The sequence below is a fragment of the Daldinia decipiens genome, assembly GCF_022478715.1.
Source record: "Daldinia decipiens strain CBS 113046 unplaced genomic scaffold F4813scaffold_10, whole genome shotgun sequence".
Lineage (NCBI taxonomy): Eukaryota > Fungi > Ascomycota > Sordariomycetes > Xylariales > Hypoxylaceae > Daldinia > Daldinia decipiens.
In genome coordinates this window covers 120,880-141,466 of record NW_026054553.1, presented here as the reverse complement: position 1 = coordinate 141,466, position 20,587 = coordinate 120,880, and the positions used below count along the sequence as shown (strand labels likewise).

The 20,587-nt window shown below is 45.3% G+C and overlaps 6 protein-coding genes across 6 annotated transcripts; 5 read left to right on the top strand and 1 right to left on the bottom strand.

The window, feature by feature from the left end:
* Window positions 1–1,976: 1,976 nt before the first annotated feature.
* On the top strand, window positions 1,977–3,920 carry F4813DRAFT_353918 (uncharacterized protein). Its single transcript, XM_049242686.1, has one exon. It carries the CDS (start codon window positions 2,705–2,707, stop codon window positions 3,383–3,385), a length of 681 nt encoding a protein of 226 aa, XP_049101073.1. The 5' UTR covers window positions 1,977–2,704; the 3' UTR covers window positions 3,386–3,920.
* Window positions 3,921–6,925: 3,005 nt separating this feature from the next.
* Window positions 6,926–8,400, top strand: F4813DRAFT_22159 (uncharacterized protein). Its single transcript, XM_049239810.1, has one exon. It carries the CDS (start codon window positions 7,190–7,192, stop codon window positions 8,078–8,080), a length of 891 nt encoding a protein of 296 aa, XP_049101072.1. The 5' UTR covers window positions 6,926–7,189; the 3' UTR covers window positions 8,081–8,400.
* Window positions 8,401–9,835: 1,435 nt separating this feature from the next.
* F4813DRAFT_353903 (HET-domain-containing protein) lies at window positions 9,836–12,696 on the top strand. Its single transcript, XM_049242685.1, has 3 exons — window positions 9,836–10,332; window positions 10,387–10,440; window positions 10,609–12,696. The coding sequence occupies exons 1-3, from the start codon at window positions 9,849–9,851 to the stop codon at window positions 12,624–12,626; spliced, it is 2,556 nt and encodes an 851-aa protein (XP_049101071.1). The 5' UTR covers window positions 9,836–9,848; the 3' UTR covers window positions 12,627–12,696.
* Window positions 12,697–13,104: 408 nt separating this feature from the next.
* F4813DRAFT_22041 (uncharacterized protein) lies at window positions 13,105–14,461 on the top strand. Its single transcript, XM_049239793.1, has one exon. The coding sequence runs from the start codon at window positions 13,338–13,340 to the stop codon at window positions 14,235–14,237; it is 900 nt and encodes a 299-aa protein (XP_049101070.1). The 5' UTR covers window positions 13,105–13,337; the 3' UTR covers window positions 14,238–14,461.
* Window positions 14,462–15,283: 822 nt separating this feature from the next.
* F4813DRAFT_353897 (putative short chain dehydrogenase) lies at window positions 15,284–16,888 on the bottom strand. Its single transcript, XM_049242684.1, has 2 exons — window positions 16,752–16,888; window positions 15,284–16,678 (listed from the first exon to the last, which is right to left on the bottom strand). Exon 2 carries the CDS (start codon window positions 16,418–16,420, stop codon window positions 15,623–15,625), a length of 798 nt encoding a protein of 265 aa, XP_049101069.1. The 5' UTR covers window positions 16,421–16,678; window positions 16,752–16,888; the 3' UTR covers window positions 15,284–15,622.
* A 186-nt stretch (window positions 16,889–17,074) lies between these two features.
* Window positions 17,075–19,612, top strand: F4813DRAFT_353895 (Smg-4/UPF3 family-domain-containing protein). The gene is made up of 2 exons (XM_049242683.1): window positions 17,075–17,526; window positions 17,597–19,612. Exons 1-2 carry the CDS (start codon window positions 17,282–17,284, stop codon window positions 19,227–19,229), a joined length of 1,878 nt encoding a protein of 625 aa, XP_049101068.1. The 5' UTR covers window positions 17,075–17,281; the 3' UTR covers window positions 19,230–19,612.
* The last annotated feature ends 975 nt before the right edge of the window (window positions 19,613–20,587 follow it).

Genomic DNA, 20,587 nt, shown 5'->3' with positions numbered 1-20,587 from the left:
TCTGTAATACTATATACTATATTATGTAACCGCTGTGTATCCTAGGGTTTTATAATGAAGCCAGTAGTTACTTAGATTATGGACAAATGTGCATTTGTAGTTATCGGCCATCTAACTGTTACTATTTTAGGTGTGAAGTCATTTTCCGCCGTCGACTAGTGTCTATGAGGGCATATGTTCTTATTAATACTGCCTTAGGTATTTTTCCCGACATAGAGATGTCTTAGCTCCCTACTAGCTATTATACCAGGTGCCCTTGACGCTCCTGTTCTACCGATTGCCTTCCCCTTGTTATGTTCTAGGAATAACCGATTTCAAGGAACTCGAGCATGGGGGACTTGCCACAATCGTATCCCTTGAGATGTACTTTATACCCATAAACCAGGATTTACTGTTGCCTAGGCTCTCTGATGTGGCTATTATTCATGTAGCGGATGCATCACATCAACTTCCTCCTCTATCTGTTGTGGTTTACGGCATCCCCGACTTGGACTTTTGCACATACAACGGAGAAGACCACCTAGCAGCTGACTACGGCTTGTTTTCAGCTTTTTATTTGTTGTTTATTATATAGAATGAGTAATACCTCTATTTTAATAAAGGAAATATCTAGCGAGCAGTTTTATCCTAAGTCGTGCTTACATGACAGATCATATGGTGGACTCCCCTTGCTGTCCCTTTACTTAACTAGGTTAGGTAGGTAGTTTCTTGCCCCTTCTTTGTATCTTGTTTAAGTTTTTACATATACATTCGACTATTTTGATATTATCAGCCTTGCTTACTGCTGGCGGCTAGGCCGATGACTATCGAAGGGGGTTTGGCGGAGGCTGGGTTGGGGTGATGATGAACCCTGACCATTATAGTGGTAGTTAACCGATAATTATTGTTCTTGTAGGGCCAGCGGTAGTAGGTAGGATTTTCCGATATCTACAAGGATGTTTCGGGGTAAATGCTAGTTTAGTTGTATTAATAGATTGCATTAGTTGAACCGGTCAAAGTGGGAAGAGTGACGCACGACCATTACAAGTGATATTATTTAGATGGTATTTTTTTTTGAATACCTAAGTAGGTAGGTGTTTTACTCTATTCAGTATATAATTTTTATTTCGAGACGGGCTAAATCCTATTATGTTGGGAGAAGGGTGCCAGTAAGTTAAGTCACAAGGTCGCCACTTGAATGTGTAGCTCGGCTGACGAGGGGGCCATTTGGTGAGAATAATAGCGCTGTCGTCTTAATCCTCTCACTTTCGTCGGTGTTTATGGCCTTCTTAGGAAATTTCATCTTCGCACTAGTCGGATAGACGCAGATATCTTACAAGTTGAATACGGTTGAGGCTTTAGACGCGATGGTAAAGTAAAGGTGCAAATAGAAGGGCTGAATTTGAGCGCCTCAAAGCTAGGGAAAGCTAGGGAGAGGTGAGGCCTCTTATGGGAGATTTTCTGTTTAACATCCCTCGTTTTTGAAGAAGGATTCAAGACCTAGAGTCATATCATGAATGACTGTGGCTAGTGACCTTTAAAATAAATCAAGCTGGACTAGGGATGGGGCTGAGCTGCTGAGGTTAGGAGTTTTTTATGGAGCTCTTTTTTATGTTCATCAGGTCAATCTCTCAAGGATGTCATGGAAGGATGCATCAGCTGAGGGTCTGTGCGCATGATAAAGCAGGTACGTGCCAATCTATCCATTAAACGGTTCGGAATATTCCCATGTAATTGGCTCTTCATCAGAAGATACTTTGTACTTGGATACTTTAGGTAGGTACCTTAGGTACATTCTACACGAATTGGTGGCATAACAATAGACGAGCCACATGGCTGACGGGGGGTGTGCATGAACCCCGCGTAGGTATACTACCTACCTAGGTAAGGTACATACCTACATATGCACGATCGCGCCTCTTTACATTATGTACCTAGGTATGTTTAATGTTCAATATTCAATATTCAATATTCATCATAGTTATCATGATAACAAGTTGAAGAAGAATATAGCCATTTTCGCTCGACTTAAACTCTTACCGTTATCATACCTAATATCGTAGCCTTAGGCCAAGGATGTTTTTTTGTTTTCTGTTTTCGAGATTCTCGGCTATTCCACCAAGTGACATCCCGCTGAGACACAGTAGTCAAATCAAAGTCAACTGAGGTCTCCCGGCCTTCATATGCTTCATGCCTTATGACGTTTCGATCAACACTCTATTGTTATACAGCCCACTTGAGGCTAACATGAAAACCGTAGCCTAGCTTAGGCGTTACCTCGTACCGCGTGTACTTTCAAAGACACGCATGAACAAGTAGAGCGTAAAGTGCACATCTCACCCTCACCCCCCCTCCCTCTATAGTTTTATCAACTGCGAGTGTGCCATGAGGCTAGACTGCAAAGCCTCGTGATATCAAACATCATAGAGCTTAGACTCATATGCTACATCCTTATCCCACCATAGCCTCGTGGGGAGGCCTATCGGGGTTGATGCCTGATATAGTCTACTTATAATGAAGCCTGCCGCATATTGATGAAGCCAATCTTGGCTCGTGTATCTCTCCTTATTCGTATTCATACCTACTAGCTTCCGCTCCTGCATCTGCAACCCATAAACGCAAATTTATACTTTGCGCAGTTAGAATTTATATTTGCCCCGTCGATCGTTATCTACCACCATATCGCGTTTACCCTTGAGTAGAGGGGCGCTTCGTCACTTTCCATATGTTCGAATACTGTATCAGGTCGTGTCCGCCAGGTCGACAGCAGTTCACACGTTCCCATTCTTTCTCGCACCATCATGATCATAATCGCTACCACTACCGAACCCGGTGCTCCGATGACTGCGCCGGGATTTCCACTGAGAAATGGAACAGCCTACGCGAGCAGAAGAAAGGTCTTGTTGAGAGGAATGATGTTCTCACTCGCGAAAACCAGACTTTGAAGTACGACCTTCAAGCCTCTACCCAGGAGAACAGCCGCCTTCTCACTTGCAACCGACAGATGCTCGAGGAGATCGAAGAGTTGAAACGAACACGCTCCCTTGACTGCGAAACAGCGGAGAGATTTCGTCGACGGGTGCAAGCTATCAAGTTAGAAGTTGACCAGAAGGACAAGGATATCCAAGGCCTCAAGAAGGAAAACGACATCTTGTCTAAGCGAGTTTGTGTCATGACAGAAACCATATCGGACCAAAACCAGAGGATTATGAACTACAAGAAGAGACAGGATGATTACCAAACAACTATAGACGACGTCAATAGCCGGCTCGAAAAGACGAAGCGTATCCTTGCAGCTCGTCGTAGGGACCTTGACGACAGAAATGCCCAGTTCGAGGAGCAATGCCGCATGCTGCACAGATACGAAACTACGATTCCCTCTCGTCGTCGGTACAGCTTCGTGTAAGGGGCATAGAGCTATATCACTTTGACTACTCCACCCCTCTAGTGGTCGAGAAGTGATACTATTGGGAAATGCGTTAAAGGGGGACGTGGAGGGTTAGATTGACCTGACAATGAGGAAAGATACCTTGATGTCTTGTAAGCTCTGTTTTTATCGCTACACTGATTTCCAACACGCTCGTGTAATTTAGCTTCTATCGTCTTGCATTACTAGTTAGTTATATTTTAGGATGGCATTGGCAGCGTTGCATAGGAGAAGGGATAGGGGTAGGGAAGAGCGAGTTATGTTAATGTCACATTTGCTTCTTGGTTATGGATAGATGGTTAGCGTTTGGGTTTACGGTTATCTCTTTTACATATTAGGATACCCTCATTTTGCTTCATTTCTTTTGTCATGAAGCACATGCTAGCTTATAGTTCTATGAGCGATACGGCTCGGAGGGGGACTTGGCAGTTTGTCACAAGCCAATAGAGATGTTAGAACTTACATTGTAGGAAAATGTTATGGTAAATAATGGCCTAGTCCCCCGAGAAGCCTGTGAATGAGCCTGTGGGCCTGCTTTCAGATTAACCGGTCGGCTGCTCCCTTGTCTCGTGAGACTTTGATCCGGACCAGTTGTCACATGAGAACTATCTTGGGAGCCACGCCAGTCGACCGAGGCATGACTGGTGAATGGTGTAATGAACTCAACTCCAGCATTATCGCACGTATACGTTTCGCCGTGGATGGAAGTGCGTTCTATTCTGTCTTACCTGTCGTGTACGCACGAGTGGGAAAAGCCGCCGGTACCTGTGTTCCTGGCAGTCGTCATCTACAGCCTAACATCAAGTCGCCACCTAGACCTAACATGTTAGGTGGGCGTATCTATGGCTTAGTATCTTGTGTTCATAACGAAGAATTGATGGTATTGCTGCTTAGTGAGGCGTTCCTGTGAGAGGTAAATAGAAACCCCTAACCCCCTAACCCCTAACCCCTGAACCACAAGATTGTATGCTACAGAACACAACATAAAAGTGTAGCTTCGTGCTGAAGTGTTATACGCGCGTATGCCGCCCTTTGGAAATATGTGCTTACCTCAGAAGCTTAGCAATGTGTATATCGTATGCTTAGGAGAGTGATATATTGGACTACTAGATTTACAGTATCTTATAATTATGCTGACTCTAGCCAATATTGATCCGTCTTGTTATTAATTGATTATTATTTGACTTAGCCATGTGGCAACATCCAAGACTAGCCATCAGCGCAACAGTAGGTGCCTTGTAGTCTGAGCGCACGTGGGGTGCTGACATAGATAAGTTGATGGAATAGCAAGAGCTTGTTGGTTGACATGTTGGAAGATGGGGTTTGGCGGATGGATGAAGAATATTATTGAAGAGAAACTAGAAATTTGGTCGGTTGCCTACTTTACAACGACCTAACAGGAGTTTCTCAGCCGCGAACTACATAACTCAAAACAGTAGATAGCTAGAGATATTTTTGGCACTCGACTGAGCTATCGACTGAGCTACATCCCACTGAGACCCGAATATGTATGTATACAACTGATTTCTTATCGCCATCTTCCAATTCAGGCTCATTGCTCACGAACCGTAGGACCCGAGTGGCGTGTACGTAATACCAATACCATTCATTAATGGTTGACAGCTCAGCAATCGGTGTCACCGGATTTGTTCGTGTTTGATTGTTTGGTTGTTCGGTTGTCCTTGAAAAAGTGCACTTTCATTTTCCTTTGCCCTTCTCAACCTTCTCAACCTTCGGCAAACTGGAAGATTTCACTTCGGAGGCCTAAACCCGGGAATTTTCGTATTATCCCCGGGGTTGCCTAGTTTGATATGTAATGAACGTCGGCTGTGCATGGTCGAAGTGCCAACTCATACCCGCAAGCCTAGATGAGGGGATGCAACAGGGTTCACCGCTTACTTAGACATACTGAGGGTGTGTAGAAGAATCCTCTAATGATCATGAATCGCGGGGGAGGCCATCGGGGGTCCGATATCAAAAGTCGGTTGTGGATGGAGTGGAGTGGCATGTTAGCTGAATCTGGCTCTGGACCTTTGAGGAACGTTTTCCTTGATGATAACTTGCTAATAAAAGGCAGCCGCAGTGGCGGTGTTTGTGATATGGTACCATGGTAGAGATTACTAAAGTTAGACTAAAGTTAGGTACGGAATAGATATGGTGACTAATCAAAGTACGTACCGACACATACCTACCCCTTTAGGTTTAAGTGTGCATTGTACATATGTAGAGCAACCCCGCAGTTTTTCCACATCTTTGTCTCTGACGAATTAGATTCAACGTAGGCAGATATTAGACTTTCCTTATTATCTCAATCTTGTAATCTGTACCGTGGTACCTTTTTCAAGCTACCTATGGACCTAACCTAGGTAGGTACCTACCTCCCAATTCCAAGCACTAAGAAGAGTTCGTGGTCCCCTTCCTTTTCAGCCCTGCCGGGAAACAGCTATTTTCCCATCTCCCATTTCTCAGACAAGGAACATGCCAATGCCCATCAATGACGAACAGAAGATCAGCAATAAGTAAAATATCGTTAATATAGACGTCATATATGCAGCCTGTATGTGAGTCATCATGCTTTCTGTCTCTTGTTCCTAACGGATCTATATGCCGTTCTCGTCTGGTCTCGCTTTCAGATGTTATTCGAGGGACCTTACCAACCTGCAGGCAATGCCGTCAGTTTTGACTGATTCGACCAATATGCCAATATGACTGGCTAGGCATTTCTGCGGGCATTCTGCACGCCTGCGCGAGCACAATCTTACTCTACGCAGTTGCGCAGAACCACCACCAAAAAAAAAAAAAAAATCAAGATCGCAGATGAGAAGGACCTTCCTAACCCTTGCGCCATCTTAACTCACCTACATATCGGTTGCGACCTAGATCGCGCTTCAGGCGAACCGTTTTGGGGGCTGGAAAATTAGGCGGATACGACAACTTATTCGATTTTCGGTGTAAAGTTGGCAAGTCTTATTTCCAACTCATCCCAAGGAGGGAAGTACAAGATACCGTCTAATAGTGCTAGACTCTTCTGGATCTCTCTTTTTGTTTCTTTTCGTCTGCACTCCCCCGTTCCCATCTCATTGCGCGCTGCGCGTTGCGTGGCGCGCCATGGGGGGGGACGGGTAGTCAGCAAGGCATCTTTTCTCAATTAACGGTGAGTGTGAGAAAACGAGTGTTTCCGCCGTGGCGCACTCCCACCTTCGGCTACCCTTGGATTTCTCGGGTAAGACGATCCTTGAGTTATTATGAGGCTCATCCGTCAGGAAGGATGATATAGGTAGGTCAGGGCTCCGTGTTGCCTGGAGCCATAGCTCCATGTGAGAGGCAACCGGTCAGTTACATGCCATTTAGTACAGATACCTGCCCATATCTGCCGTGCTCAGAGTTGCTATTAGTCTCGTGGTGTAAGTGTTATGTACGTACATAAAGATTCTCTCAAGACTCAAGGCAGCAACTGGTTATTTGCGAATCATAGTTTCTAGGTCGCCTTTTATAACAATTACCCTTTCCTCTGCTTAATTTTTCTTGCATCTCTCCGTAAGGCAATCTTATCATTACTTAGTCCCTCTTATATTAGAGAAATCTTTGCAGATTTATATACTCGTCAAGACCTTCGTCATTATCCCAGTGACTCAACAACCTCCCCATCTACCACCCCGCTCGCTTTGATATTTCGACTATTCCCATTCGTCGGGTACCCTCTCGCGCCGTCGCCCTAGTGTGAACCGTCACGTAGGTACCTATAAAGAGCTTGCAGTTCTTAGCGGCAGCCTGTACGACAAAATGTCAGACAGACATGTCAAGTTTTCGACCTCATCAAAGGGGTCGTCTAAAAGCCACCGCAGTCGTGATGACTCAGGTGTGGGTTCGTCATCTAGTGAACAGGCTAGTTTAGGTGGAAGACCTGATCGTAGATTTACAGCTGAGGACTACGAAGACCAACTCTACAACGTCGGTGCTCTTCAAGAAGCATTAGGTCAAGCGAACCAGAAAGTCGAACAACTTCAAAAGAAGTGTAACGAACAAGACGCCGAGTTAACCAAAGCCCATAGACTCACTCGGGACGCGGAAAAGCGTTACCGTGAAGAATGCGAGCGTACTACGAGACTAGAACGGCTCAACAAGAACCTCGAAGATGAGAGAGTGCGACTGTCAGAACAGGTTATGAAGCTTGAAGACGATTGCGATGATATGGAACACCAGCGCGATAATTATCGGCAGAAGTATCTCGCCCTAGTGGATCCTGTCATAGACAGTACCATGAGAGGCGGCTCTGGTGAACCCTCACAGCCTACACTAAGACGATCAGGAAGCAAACACAGAGATGCGATAGGTTCCATCAGAAAAACCACAGAGCATAAGGAAGAAAAGGCCAATTCATCACGCCATCACCGTCGGAATTCAAGTGTCAGCGTAAGGCCAGGCGGCCGTTCTAGCAGCAAGAAGCCATATATCGAAAAGATGCCTGGATCTCCAAGCCTATCCGAAAGGTATCAAAGCAACTACACTACTGGCCCAATGGACATTCCATCTGGTTCTGCCGGCCCTGCATTGCACTCTAGCATTCCTCGAACTTCCCAACCAGCTACGCCTTCATCGTATCAAGGTGTTCCGCAGACAGGAAACTACATACCATACCCCTTACACGATCAGCGCGGTCGTCGAAGGGGTTGAAGTCACTGCCACATATCGAGTGACAACTAATGCCCAAACAAATGTGATACCGGCGTAGCCAGGCGCGGGCATATGCAAGTATCCTTCCCGGCACGGACATGGACACCTGTTTCCTTCTACGCCAAACCCATGATCCATAGCCACGACGCCACTCGGTAGGATCTTTCAATGGCACGAGACATTATCTTGTAATACCAAATCTTCGTTGGTATCGCCCGGGTATGTTGACAGCGCTACGGTTACACCTTTCGCTCAAGCCGAAGCCGTTTCCGTTGCTAAACTAATGTCACATGCCTTACTCTTGTAACTGAGCACGGTTTGGATCCCATTCCGCCATGCTAAGTCTGCTCAAAGTTGTTTCGTATTACTCGATCTGTATTACCTTTCATCTCAAGTCTCCCTGCCGAATCAATTCCAACTACCAGCTCCAGCAGTGGTCTGCACGTCACCGACGGGAAGTCTTCTGGATGTGGGGCCTTGTCACAATCAACGTTCTTTGTGTCTTCGGCACCAATGCGTGACCAACACGTCAACATATCACCAAATACCACACGGAAAATATCTATCATAATCAACACGAGCTAGTGTGTGTATCAAGTCGTACGATCTTAAGGTGCGAGGCTATCTTAAGCATACGAGAATGCCTGGGCCACAGTTATGCCCTCTTTCGGAACCGATCCTCGAATCATACGTCTGGTCCTATCGCAGTTGTGCAACGGCGCCGTTTATCTGCGAGTTGATTCGCGCCTCGAGCATGGTTTCTCAGAAGGCGTCAATATCACCAACTCTATCACCGACCCGAGTATCCAGATACCAGGTAATCGTGGGTATGATGTATCATGCGCCCGCAGGATGCGGCCGATATATACCATCATATCTATGGATGCAGGCGAGAAAGGGCGGATCTTGGTCGTCCAGACACGATACCTTGGCGTCGCGGGCTTCGAGGAACGCCTCATGCTCTAGTTCTTCAACTTCGAGAGCAATTACACGACATAGCAGTACCGAGGCAAAGTGTATATATGCAACTATAATAGCCTATCGGGATCGCGCTCTATATGTTGTGATATTGGTGAATAGTTGTCTCTTGGCAATGCAAAAGCATGTCTATGGCTGTTGGTCACGAAGAAGGCGATGGAAGAGGACATCACCTAGGTTCTCACTCGCCGTAAGCGTCTGCATCTAATTTGTTGTCTGCAGCATGTGTATTACGTTGGCGTTTTGCTTCAACTTGGGAATGTTTAAGGGATTTAATTGCTTAATTATATTAGACTTGTTTTGTATGTTAGGGCAAAGGATATCGGTATCTATTGGTGTATATGTATAGTATTCCAGCTGTGTACTATTGTCGTATGCTTAATTGTACTTAATTACCGGTGAGAAGTTCCAATGTAGCTACCTAATATATATACCTATGTACCTATATAAATTTAATCTATCAGACAGGTTACGATGCAGGAGATAATACACCACACCTGCGCGTAAGGTACCGGTAGAGGATGTCCTTTCAAGTCACTATCAGTCTGTCGCCTTACATGCTTCGACTATATCATCCAGGATAACGTTTTCTCTGAAATTAGAGCATATTAAACTAGAGAATTTACAATATATGAGCTATTATAGACATGTAGGTATGGCTTAGCTTGAGTGATATTGATTGAGGGAGTAGCTTAGTACTACATGAAGCAATTGGCTTACAAAAATATAATACCTAAGCAGAGGTGATCTCAAGATCCTATTTATTCCTATTATGGTTAGATGATGGGTGATGGGTAACTTCATAATCCACATGCGACGTAGCACTAAGCTTACCAGTTACCCAACTCCCGGCGTCATTGATAATACCTACGCCCCTGGTTGTCGTACAATTACACAGTTTGGATTGCCATGCCTCAAAATGGCCACCACGCTGCCGCCACTCGCCTATCTATGCCAAAGGTGTAGCGTTCTAGAATTCCACGACTCGGATTTATTGAGAGCGTTCGAGGAGCATCCCAGCTTCTTTCGTCTTAAACTGGATTATTTTCTCCTAGATTCGCTACCTGATTTATCGTGCCTCGCCGAGTCCGCCTATGACGGCTGTGACTTCTGCTCGATACTGAAAAATGCCATCCAGAGATATGCGCAAGACTGCTTCGATCAGGTATTGGTGTCCATTTTTTACCAGTGGCACAGGCCTGATGAAGGTAGACTGGTGATGAGGCTTCAGTCTTTAGTCGCTGAGTTGTTATGGATTGGACATGATGAGGGGGGTACGAGCATACTAAAATTCCAGATTATCCAGGTATTGAGCTAAGGATCTCTAGGTGATCATTCGAGCGTTTCGACGTGGCTACGTTTTGATATTGACTCTCCTCCTAGTAAGGATTCTATCTCGTTCAATATCTGATCCTTTTCTTTAAGCCGTAGGTCAAATCGGGATTGGAAAACGAGGCCAGCCGCGAAGGAATCTATATTAATAAGCAATACAACCAGACACTCATCAGATGCAAATACATAACCTAAGATATTAACTTGCCCTGTTATAGGCCCTTGTGCTCAATGGCTGGGACTTCAGTCACCCCCCTGGGATAAAGCTTTATGCACTGATAATCTTAAAATGATTTTCAATAGATTCAAACGCAGCAACCCTATACGGTCATTACTGAATGGAGCGATGTATCCAACCCGTTTAATTGATGTTGGGGTAAAGGGAACAGACTCATGTCGACTTGTCGAGACAAAATCAGACCCCATATTCATGCAATCATCTGATATCCAATATGCAACTCTAAGCTATTGCTGGGGGTCCCCGGAACAGTCTTCTCGGCAGTTCAAGACGGAAACAAGGTCATTGCAAGAAAGAATAGGCGGGTTTAGCTTTGACCAAGCTTCCCCGATCCTGCAAGACGCTATTCGAGTTACGCAGACTCTGGGAATACGGTATCTTTGGGTGGATGCGGTCTGTATTATCCAAGACGATAAACAGGATTGGTATAGGGAATCTTCGCAGATTTCCCTAATATTCCAGAATGCCACCTTGACAATTTGTACTCCCGCTTCGACGTCTTGCCAGGAAGGATTCCTTAGTAGGGACTGGACAATGACGAGAATAAAATTCCAGTCTAGAGTAAACGAGGCTGTATCCGGATCCTACACTATCCGGCTCGTCGGCGAGATGAACGATTACTTTCATGCGACTGCTGATGGACTATCTCTCGCCCTAACTTACAGTCATTGGGCTATGAGAGGGTGGATACTTCAGGAATATGAGTTATCACAGCGAGCACTCATCTTTACCAAGACCAAGTTACATGCTATTACGGAACATGGCATTCAATCAGAAGCAAGCGAGACTGTAGATATGTCAGAATGCACCCGTGGAATTAGTTTTCTCTCAGGCAACCGCAACGAATTGAACAAATACCTGAGCTTCTTATTCTTAGTCGAGAATTATTCAACAATGAAGCTTACCCATCGTTCCGACAAGTTTCCCGCGATATCGGGACTTGCTAGTCGATTATTCAGTGGAGGTGCATATTACGCAGGACATGTGCTCCCCCATATCGACTTGTTTTGGACATCTGTACTTCGTCAACCTGCTGCTCTTATCTCAAGAGAAGCGCTGGTTGAGAACCTGAAGTCCCAGAACCCTTATGTTGCGCCATCTTGGAGCTGGGCTAGCCGAAACCACCCAGTGAGGTTTGGTGATGGGCAGCTTAGAATAGCTTCGCAGGAGTCAGATTTTCTCGATGTTCGAGCAGAATGTTGTGTCGTCCATGCGAAAACATCAATCATGGGCGTGGATTTATTCGGCAACATAGAAACCGGAGACCTCGCTCTTCACGGGACTGTCGTGCCTCTCATAGCTCATGTACAGCTACTCGTAGGTATAGATGGGAACAGCAAATTATGCCGACTAGTCGAAGATGGAGAGTACATTGCCGAGCTCAGCTTCGATTGGAATGATATTAATGGCGGGGAGACTTTTGAAGACTTATCTTTAGTGCTGATTGGAAGTCGCAACATCGAAGGTCTCTCTTGGGAACCAATTAAACTCATATACGAGCATGAACTGGTCGACGAGCCGGAAGAGAAGCTGGGTGAAGATATAGATACTACCATGGCAACGCTTACTGCCACGGCCACGCTTACTACCATGGCCACGTTCGTCGTTAGGGGACGCCCCAATGCTGCGAATCTGCGTAGAGAGCGAATCATTCACAGAGCTCATTATCATCGTGACCGTAGTGATGATAAAAGAGGGATGATGCAAGACCGGTCAATCTGCGATCGACGTCAAGATCATACCGCAGGTAATATGGATGGTAAAATTGTTGGCGCGGAAATGGAATATCAGCGACATGTGTCAGAGGTTTATCATGGACATAGGAAACTGTCACAGCCCAGCGATGACAGTGAAAGGTACGCCTACGGTATTATCGTCCAACCTGCTCCTCAGCCAGGGAAGTATTTTCGCGTTGGCGTATTTCTATCCGTGCCTCGGGAACGCGGCGGCTTGAAATACTTTCGGGGCAGGCCAATGGGGACGGTGGAGATTATCTAACCGGTAGATTTACTTTTTACCCTGAATTGAGATATATTTTGAGAATAGTTCATGTAAATCTCATTTTTGTGCAACTTTCAGAGAAGTTTATGGGAGTTGATTGAGAACATTATTATTACCTGTCTTGTGGACCTCTTAACGCAGTACCTAAGGCGCATTACTCTTTCTTCACCTAGAAGGTAGTCAGCCAGTTGGTGCTCAGCTTATGTAATTGGAATCAGGTAAGCTTCCCCACATGATAAGTACCTAAGGTACCTACGTATTACTCCACACCTATTTCCCGCCTTCAGGTACTTGAAAGTAACAACCTAGCGCCATGGCATACATGTAGAATTTGAAGTCCCGCAACGGGAGTATGCATAATGGGAAGTTTCTCCTTTAAAGTTCCTTTTTAAAGTAAAAGGTACATGTACCTATTCAACTCATTCTGCATTAAAATCTACCTCTTCTAGGTAGATTTCCTTGTTCTGTGGTGGGACAAGATGTGCCTTTCTAATAGTTAGGTAACATGTTTTTAATAGTAACTGCCTAACCTAGGTACCTAACTAACATGATTATTAAAAACATGTTACCGTCTTTGTTACCTATCGCATGATCTCTAACCTTAGGTACCTAGGTTAGACAAATACTCCACTCTAATCTAGAATTCTTTGACGACGACATCTTCGTCTTCCCAACCTTCGCTACACACACCGCAATTATACTCTCACGATGACTTCACTCAATACATTCGAATGTTTCAATGCCCTCCCAAAAGAACTCCGTATTTTAATCTGGGAGTACCACTTTGAAAGTGCTCGTATTCACGTGATCCATCCCTCTCCTGAGAGTCAAATGCGAAATCCAAAGAAGGAGGTTCTTCTATTCTGCTGCACCGTTCTAGACTCGGCTACCAATCTCGTCATTCTCGATGAGCGACCTCCGTCTCCCTTGATCAACCATGAGGCTTATGATATAGCCCTCTCGTGCAAGCGTATCTGGACACCCGTTATTTTCGGCAAGGATCTTGCAGATTCCGTTACCTCAGGCCGAGCTCGCGTGCCCCTCCAATTCGCTCTAACACTTGCTTCTAATGTACCTGACGAGTGCAACGACACGCGGCCGCAAGCGCGCCCCGTCTATGTTGACTGGGACCGCGATATGCTCTACCTCTGTGTCTCGAATGCTGAGCAAGCGTTCTGGTCGATGCGCTCCGTTCCCTGGCGAGACAGTGTGAGGAAGTTGGCCGTGCTCGTGCCACAGAGCGAATTTGATAGGGCCATCCCGTTTGGTCCGACGGATCCTATACGCGAAGTACTTGAATCTATGACGGAGCTTGAAGAATTATTCATCGTGCTAGTTCCTCAGGCTGACGTTCTTGTCCCTATTACTCCTACTTCCAAAGCACTAACTGGCCTTTCAAGAGATGAGTTCGGCTTCGTTCCATACGTTGAGTATCTCAAGAAGGCTGGTCTCGCGAACAATCATATTCTTTATGCTCGCACGGCCATGTCGTTTCGTGAGGCCTTGGTAGACTTGCCCAGGAAAATTAAGCTTAAGAGGGTTGTCGACGTGGATTGCCTTACTTGTTCTTTCGGCTACTATCGACGCAGTCTCAGCCCGTATCTTTAAACTGCAATTATTTGGATATACTTTTCAATATAGCATTGTTCAGTAGCGATATCTGCCTTTATCTCTATAATTGGTCTCGTCTTACTCCGCCCAGCATTTCCAATGGCATGGCACGTTGAGCACCTTCGGGCCTTGATTTCAGGGGAATATATCGACAGCCCCGACACAAGAATATACCTCAGAATGTATTGAAGCATGGGTCCCCTACATCTTAGGTGCGTCTTGTCGATGATATGCCAGGCCTGGCGTTTATATCGCATCCATATAGTCTTCAGTTGACTCTCCGTTTAGTGTTGATGGATAATGGTGCATAGGGATATGCTATAATTGGGCATTTTCCCATCTTGAAATCGATAAATCACTCACTAACTATCGATCTGTGGCATTAGGTCCAGAAGCTGCCTCTGGTAATCAAGGCACCCTTGTCCAAAATTCATACAAGTCAACTATGCTACATCCGATCATGACGATGAAGAAGAATTCGATTGAGTCAAGTGAGCGTGCCGGGGATATCTACCTAGAGGTCCATATGTACTTTTATATTCAATCACCCGATATGCGTCTGTGGCGCGTGCGGCGACTGGAGTATCGGAACAGACCTAGTATATCTCCTGACAAAAGAAATATGTCACACCCGGGTATATACACAAGAACTCGCATCGCTACGAACGGAGAGGATAGGAACAAGCAAGAAATTCCGGTTAAGGGTGTACTCTCGCAAGAAACGACTTAGAGCTTATGCTTGTAATAGATCTCTAAGCCCCTTAGCATTAAGATGCCAAGCCCAGAAAGTGGTCATTCTGTTAGATAGAAGCTATCAATATAAATGTTAAAGGAAAACTATATAATGAATACCATGGACCATGTAGCTTTTAGCCAGTGTCATATATAAATTCTCACACCTCGATCCAAGGGTAGGTAGGTGTCATAGCGGTCTTAGTGGAATCGAAATAAAGTCTTTGAAAGGCAGCCTAGATGTAGCTATACTACGTCTTAGACATAAATTCCAGATACATTTAACGCACTGGTGAGAGAAGTAGCACATGGTGGTAACGGTAAGTTTGATGCTACCAAGATAAGCATATCCGTGTGAATTACTAGTTACAGCATTCTATCCAGATCCTCGCTGGATATTTATACAGTCCTAACATTCTATCGCTGACAATTTCCCTATTCCGCACCAGGCAGGGATTCTATAAGCTCGATACATTTGGTGTTATAGGTCTCCAATGGAATCAGGGGAGTGCCATTCTCTTATCCAGTAGTCACATAATTTCTATACAAATTCGCGAAATTAAAAAGCCCACCGGAATACCGATAAAGCATCAAGCTAGATAACGCGTGCTGAGATTCAATATAGAAAGACTGATTGCTAAATAACAACCTTACTCGGGCGGCTTAACGCCCGAGATCTTCTCAAGGGTTTGAATCAACTGATCCTGCAGGGCTTCATCATCAAGTGCTTTTAAGTAGCTTGTCTCATGACCCGAGCCACTAGAACTCCGGGCTTGCGTCTGATACCAATATTTCCCCGTCTCGCCTTCGGCAACTCCTGACCCCTCAGCCAGTAAGACGTAGGTATCGATGGCCGCGTCAATATTGTCTGGTGCTGACGAGCCGCCTATCTTGGTAGCAACCCATCCCGGGCTCATGGCGTTGCTAAGAACGCCCTTGTTAGCGAGATGGCGTGCGAACCAGAACGACAATAAGACATTGTGTAGTTTGCTATCGCTATAACTACACTCCTGGATATTGCGTAAGGAGGGATCACCCCCCTTGTGCATACCGCTAGAAACAAAGACGTAACGCTTTGGTGGCGGGTTTATCAGAGAGGTCAAAATGTATGGCGCCAGTGTGTTGATGATAAAGAGGATAGAAATTCCCTCTTCGTTTTTGGGATTAGCGACGCCGAACATAGGCCCCGGGTGTGCGGCGTTGTGGACGATGGCGTCCCAGGGACCGGTCTGGTTAAGTTGTTTCGCCAAAGCTTTGATCTCTTTCATAGATGCTAAGTCCGCGACGAAGACATCTTTGGCTCCGGGGCAGGCCGTGCGAGCATCTTGCGCTCTTTGGCTATTTCGGGAATGTAGATAGACATCGTGCCCACGCTTAATTAGAGCTTGTGCTGAGCGCATACCGAGGCCGATGTTATCTGATGATCCAGTGATGAAGATGCGAGCCATAATGTTCGTAAGTGCATGCGTTCATATATAAGGCATGGAACTGAATTGTGTACCCAATGTAGGCGAATGTAGACTAATAACCGATATACTACCTAAGATTGGGCGTCCAAGGCGTATTTATTTCGGTAACTTGAGCAAGACATCGGACTTTAGCGTTAAATCCAGAAACCACTTATACATACAAAGTTAAAGCGGTTCCATCAAGGATCACAGTTGCCAGTTTGAGGTTTTAATCATTCCTGATTAACATATTCTGTACTAGTAGGCCAACATTAATAGCAAAGTGTGTTGATAAGTGGTCATCATCAAATGTATAAGTGACATTACTTACGACGGGACCTTATTTGAAAAAGTTTCAAATTCAATTCGAGTATTAATAATATCCAAGTGGTCCAAGTCTCAATCATCCTATGTCGTTATTACTACATGTAATGATTCGATTCCATTACATATGTTGCTAGGTTCACGATAATGTACCTAAGGTTGCCAAGACTGCAGGTGCCGTACCTACTACCTTATGTACCTAGGTACCTTAGATGTATATTCTTTGATCTTATCGTTGCCCACTAAATTGTGGGTACTTCCCCTGCAGGCTCTATCACAGATGGTGGGGTCAATGGGATAGAATTCATTCAGCCTTACCTTTCAAGTTGCATTTTATTGACTTTCCCATTACGCACCATTAAACTTAATGCGCCTACAAATTACGAGCAACACATCTATCCATCCCATTATCCACCTTCATCCCAATTACAATTCCATACGAAAGACAATACCAGCAGCTCGCGACTAGAGTTATGAAAAACGAAGGAATTCCGATCGAATCTAAGATAGTGCGACGATAATCGCATACACAATACAATGATGGGTATTCCAACCGCGCGAAAATCTAATGGCGTTTTGCCAGTTTCTTCCACTCCGACAGCAAATGAGACTCCGAAATCCACCAAGGCCAAGGACCCCCCTCGAGGCAAGAAAGTCTTAGTTCGCCGGCTCCCGCCAGGTATAACAGAGGGGGAATTCCGAGCTATCTTAGGAGAGGAGTGGAAGAGTGGAAACGGGAAAGTAGAGTGGACTAAATTTCAAGAGGGCCAAATATCTCAGGAGTAAGTACTACAGATCATATATAAGAAACTATAATAAAGAAGAAACATCTACTTATTATTGCATATTTAGTCCATCGAATCCATCCACGCCAGCGCGATGCTATCTACAGGTTCGGTTCGAAGATATACCTGCATTAGCTGAGACCGTTCAAAGGTCAACTTGGGAAGATGAGAAACGAACTTTCAACGATTCAGCCCTTGTGGGGCCCCCATATCTAGAGTTTTCTATCTACCAGAAGGTGCCTACTACGAAGAGACGTACAGATTCTAAACAAGGCACAATCGACCAAGATCCTGATTTTATGGCTTTCCTCGACAGCCTCACTCAGGATTCCAATGTGAGGGAAGTTGATGCCGATCAAGCCGATGATATAGGCAAGGCAGACACCAAAGTAACCACCACGCCTCTAGTTGAATACCTGAAAGAGAAGAAAGCCAACAAAGGAAAGGACACCGGCAATGCCAAGAGCGGTAAACACACTCGGCATGAGTCTCAGGGTGGAAAACCGAAAGGGGGTCAGGAAGATTCTAAGAAAAAAGGAAAGGACTCCAAGGCTGAGAAAGCTGAAAAGGCTGCTGATAAGGAGGAGAAGAAAGCTAAGGAGCCCGTAAAGCTCCTCACCAAGAAGTCAACCACCCTAGACTCAGCCGAGGCAGCTAAATCAACCTCCGCTCAGGCTAGTGCGAGCAAGGCAGCTGAAGAAATAGTACCTAAGAGTCGGCGGGCTAATATTGCCGCTGCTGCTAAAATTCTGCAGCGTGATCTTGGTCTCAGCCCAGGAAGCGCCCACAGAAGAGCTCGTCAGGATGCTGCCAAGGCGGAAGCAGCTGCCAAGGTAGATGTTAGTAAGGAGAAGGACACTAAGGATTCTGTATCTGCCGCTCCAGCTGCGCCAAGTCAGCCCTCCTCATCGGCACCCCCATCCGCCCCGACAGCTCCAAAGGCTCAAACAGCTGAAGGCTCACGCCGGTCTCGAGGCTCAAAGTCTACTAAGCAAAACGCGCCTGGTGACATACCTAAGGGGAAGGGGACTGATAACGCAAGCAGCACAGCAAAACCTACCCCTATTACTACGCCAGTCATCCTTAAGAGGAAAGATGATGCCCCTTTAAGTGGCTTAGTCCCCACAGCGCCAGCTACCCAGGCCTCCTCAACTTCAACTCCCCCAACTGGCCCTAAGGCTGCTAGTAAGGCCGCATCGTCTAATAAATCGGGTCCCTCGCAGAAGAAGGCCTCTGGTCAGCCATTAGTGACTGTTGGAGCAACACGTGCTTTTGTGAAACACGCAAACCCTTCGCAAGGTGTCACTGAGTCGTTGCTTAAACAGGCCATGGAAACATTTGGGCCAGTTACATTTGTCGAAATCGACAAGCGGAAAGGCTTTGCATATGTTGACTTTAGGGATCATGATGCATTGGTCAAGGCTATCTCTGCAAGCCCTATTCCTGTTGCACAAGGCACTGTGCAAGTGCTGGAAAGAAAGGAGATTAAGAAGTCAGCTCCAACGCCAACACAACCAGCGAGCGACAAGACGAGTGTTGAAATTCCACCAGATCGACCTAAGCGAGGTGGTCGCGGAAGAGGTCGTCGAGGAGGGGCAGCTAATGCAGGTAGTACAAACCCAACAAATGAAGCTGTTGGGTCTTCCGCAATGCCTCCTCCTCCTCCTACTGAGACAAGCACTGCAGCCACCGCCGATTAAATATATATCACGAATCCAATGCCATGATTGTACGTTGCTGCAGCTTCCATCGACGTGATGATCCGTTCTCGGACAATTGCGGAGGTTAACCCATTCAGCGGTTTCATAATATCGCCCTAGAAGTCTGTGTTTTTGCTGAAGCTTAGCCATGGTCAATGGAGGGTATCCTCAAGGATATGACCCTAAGGGGGTAATCATTAGTAGTTGACACTTATACAATATAGGGTGTATTAGCGAAGAGTAATTCCGAAAGGAGTTGGGGGCTGTACAGTAGCAATTAGGAAACCCCTTTAATAACTGTTAAAGCGCCATAGATTTGACTTGGCAATTCCAGCAATATTTCAATAGCTCAATATTCGGCACATTTATCTAAAGTTCTTCGCAATTTAATGAGTTTATTAATCCGTTTGCTTGGCCACTGCAGCCATTGTTCATATGACGGATTGGGAGAGTCCGCGATGCCTTGGAAAATATGATCCGCTCATCCTTCTAAGAACCAACAGTACTCAAGTAAGCTGAGTAGTATAACGAAGTGAGCTAGAATCATCAGGGCTTGAGGCTATTTCTCACGAAAGAAACTGGTGAAATATTTGTCTAATTTGTATAGCTATGCTATGATAACCCGAAATTATTATTTTTCGTACGATATCAGTATGTAAATACTTATACGCGGAAATGGACTGGCGTGGCACCATGCGGTTATCCTCATAGCGAGACGCGGCATACTGTGAAAATTAAAATAACCTATAAAATAATGCTGACAATTACGGGAAGATGAAAGAGAAAATGAAACCGCTAGTTCCCATCATGATATTTCATATATAAATTAGAACTTAGAAGTACTGATAAATTCCTCCATAGCCCCCTTCATGCCCTCTTTTGCTGGAGCCTGGTCCGATGCATCGGTGTTATTTTCCTATTGGGTAGATCAAGGTTATAGGGCATCTCTCCCGTCTATTTTTCGTATATTTCGTATTCTTCGTATTCTATACGTACCTATATATCCCTATTCGTTCCTTTTCGCAGCTGTTCTTCACGAAATTTCGCTTCACCACGGAAAACGCATAGGGCGATGCTATTGCCGAGTTTGACAGTGGAGAAGAACAAACGATAGTCCGCATTGATAGCTTATAAGTTGAAATGCTACGTCGATTCTGTGGTCAGAATTACTTAAATACAAATTTAATCTCTGCCTCCGGACGTTATTAGTTGTATCATATCATAAGAGTAGAAGAGGAACCCGACCTTTCTAAGGCGATTCTATGTAAAATCTCTTGATCTATGAGTAACGAGTAGGCATGTTCATAGTACCTTAACGATAACTTACCTATCAGCCGACTACAGTTGTACGGCGTCTG

Coding starts and splice junctions, on each gene's coding strand:
- F4813DRAFT_353918 (XM_049242686.1), top strand. CDS start 2,705: ATGTTCGAATACTGTATCAGGTCGTGTCCGCCAGGTCGACAGCAGTTC.
- F4813DRAFT_22159 (XM_049239810.1), top strand. CDS start 7,190: ATGTCAGACAGACATGTCAAGTTTTCGACCTCATCAAAGGGGTCGTCT.
- F4813DRAFT_353903 (XM_049242685.1), top strand. CDS start 9,849: ATGGGTAACTTCATAATCCACATGCGACGTAGCACTAAGCTTACCAGT. Junction 10,333..10,386: donor GATTGGACATGATGAGGGGG/GTACGAGCATAC, acceptor AAGGATCTCTAG/GTGATCATTCGAGCGTTTCG. Junction 10,441..10,608: donor TGATATTGACTCTCCTCCTA/GTAAGGATTCTA, acceptor GCCCTGTTATAG/GCCCTTGTGCTCAATGGCTG.
- F4813DRAFT_22041 (XM_049239793.1), top strand. CDS start 13,338: ATGACTTCACTCAATACATTCGAATGTTTCAATGCCCTCCCAAAAGAA.
- F4813DRAFT_353897 (XM_049242684.1), bottom strand. CDS start 16,420: ATGGCTCGCATCTTCATCACTGGATCATCAGATAACATCGGCCTCGGT.
- F4813DRAFT_353895 (XM_049242683.1), top strand. CDS start 17,282: ATGATGGGTATTCCAACCGCGCGAAAATCTAATGGCGTTTTGCCAGTT. Junction 17,527..17,596: donor GAGGGCCAAATATCTCAGGA/GTAAGTACTACA, acceptor TTGCATATTTAG/TCCATCGAATCCATCCACGC.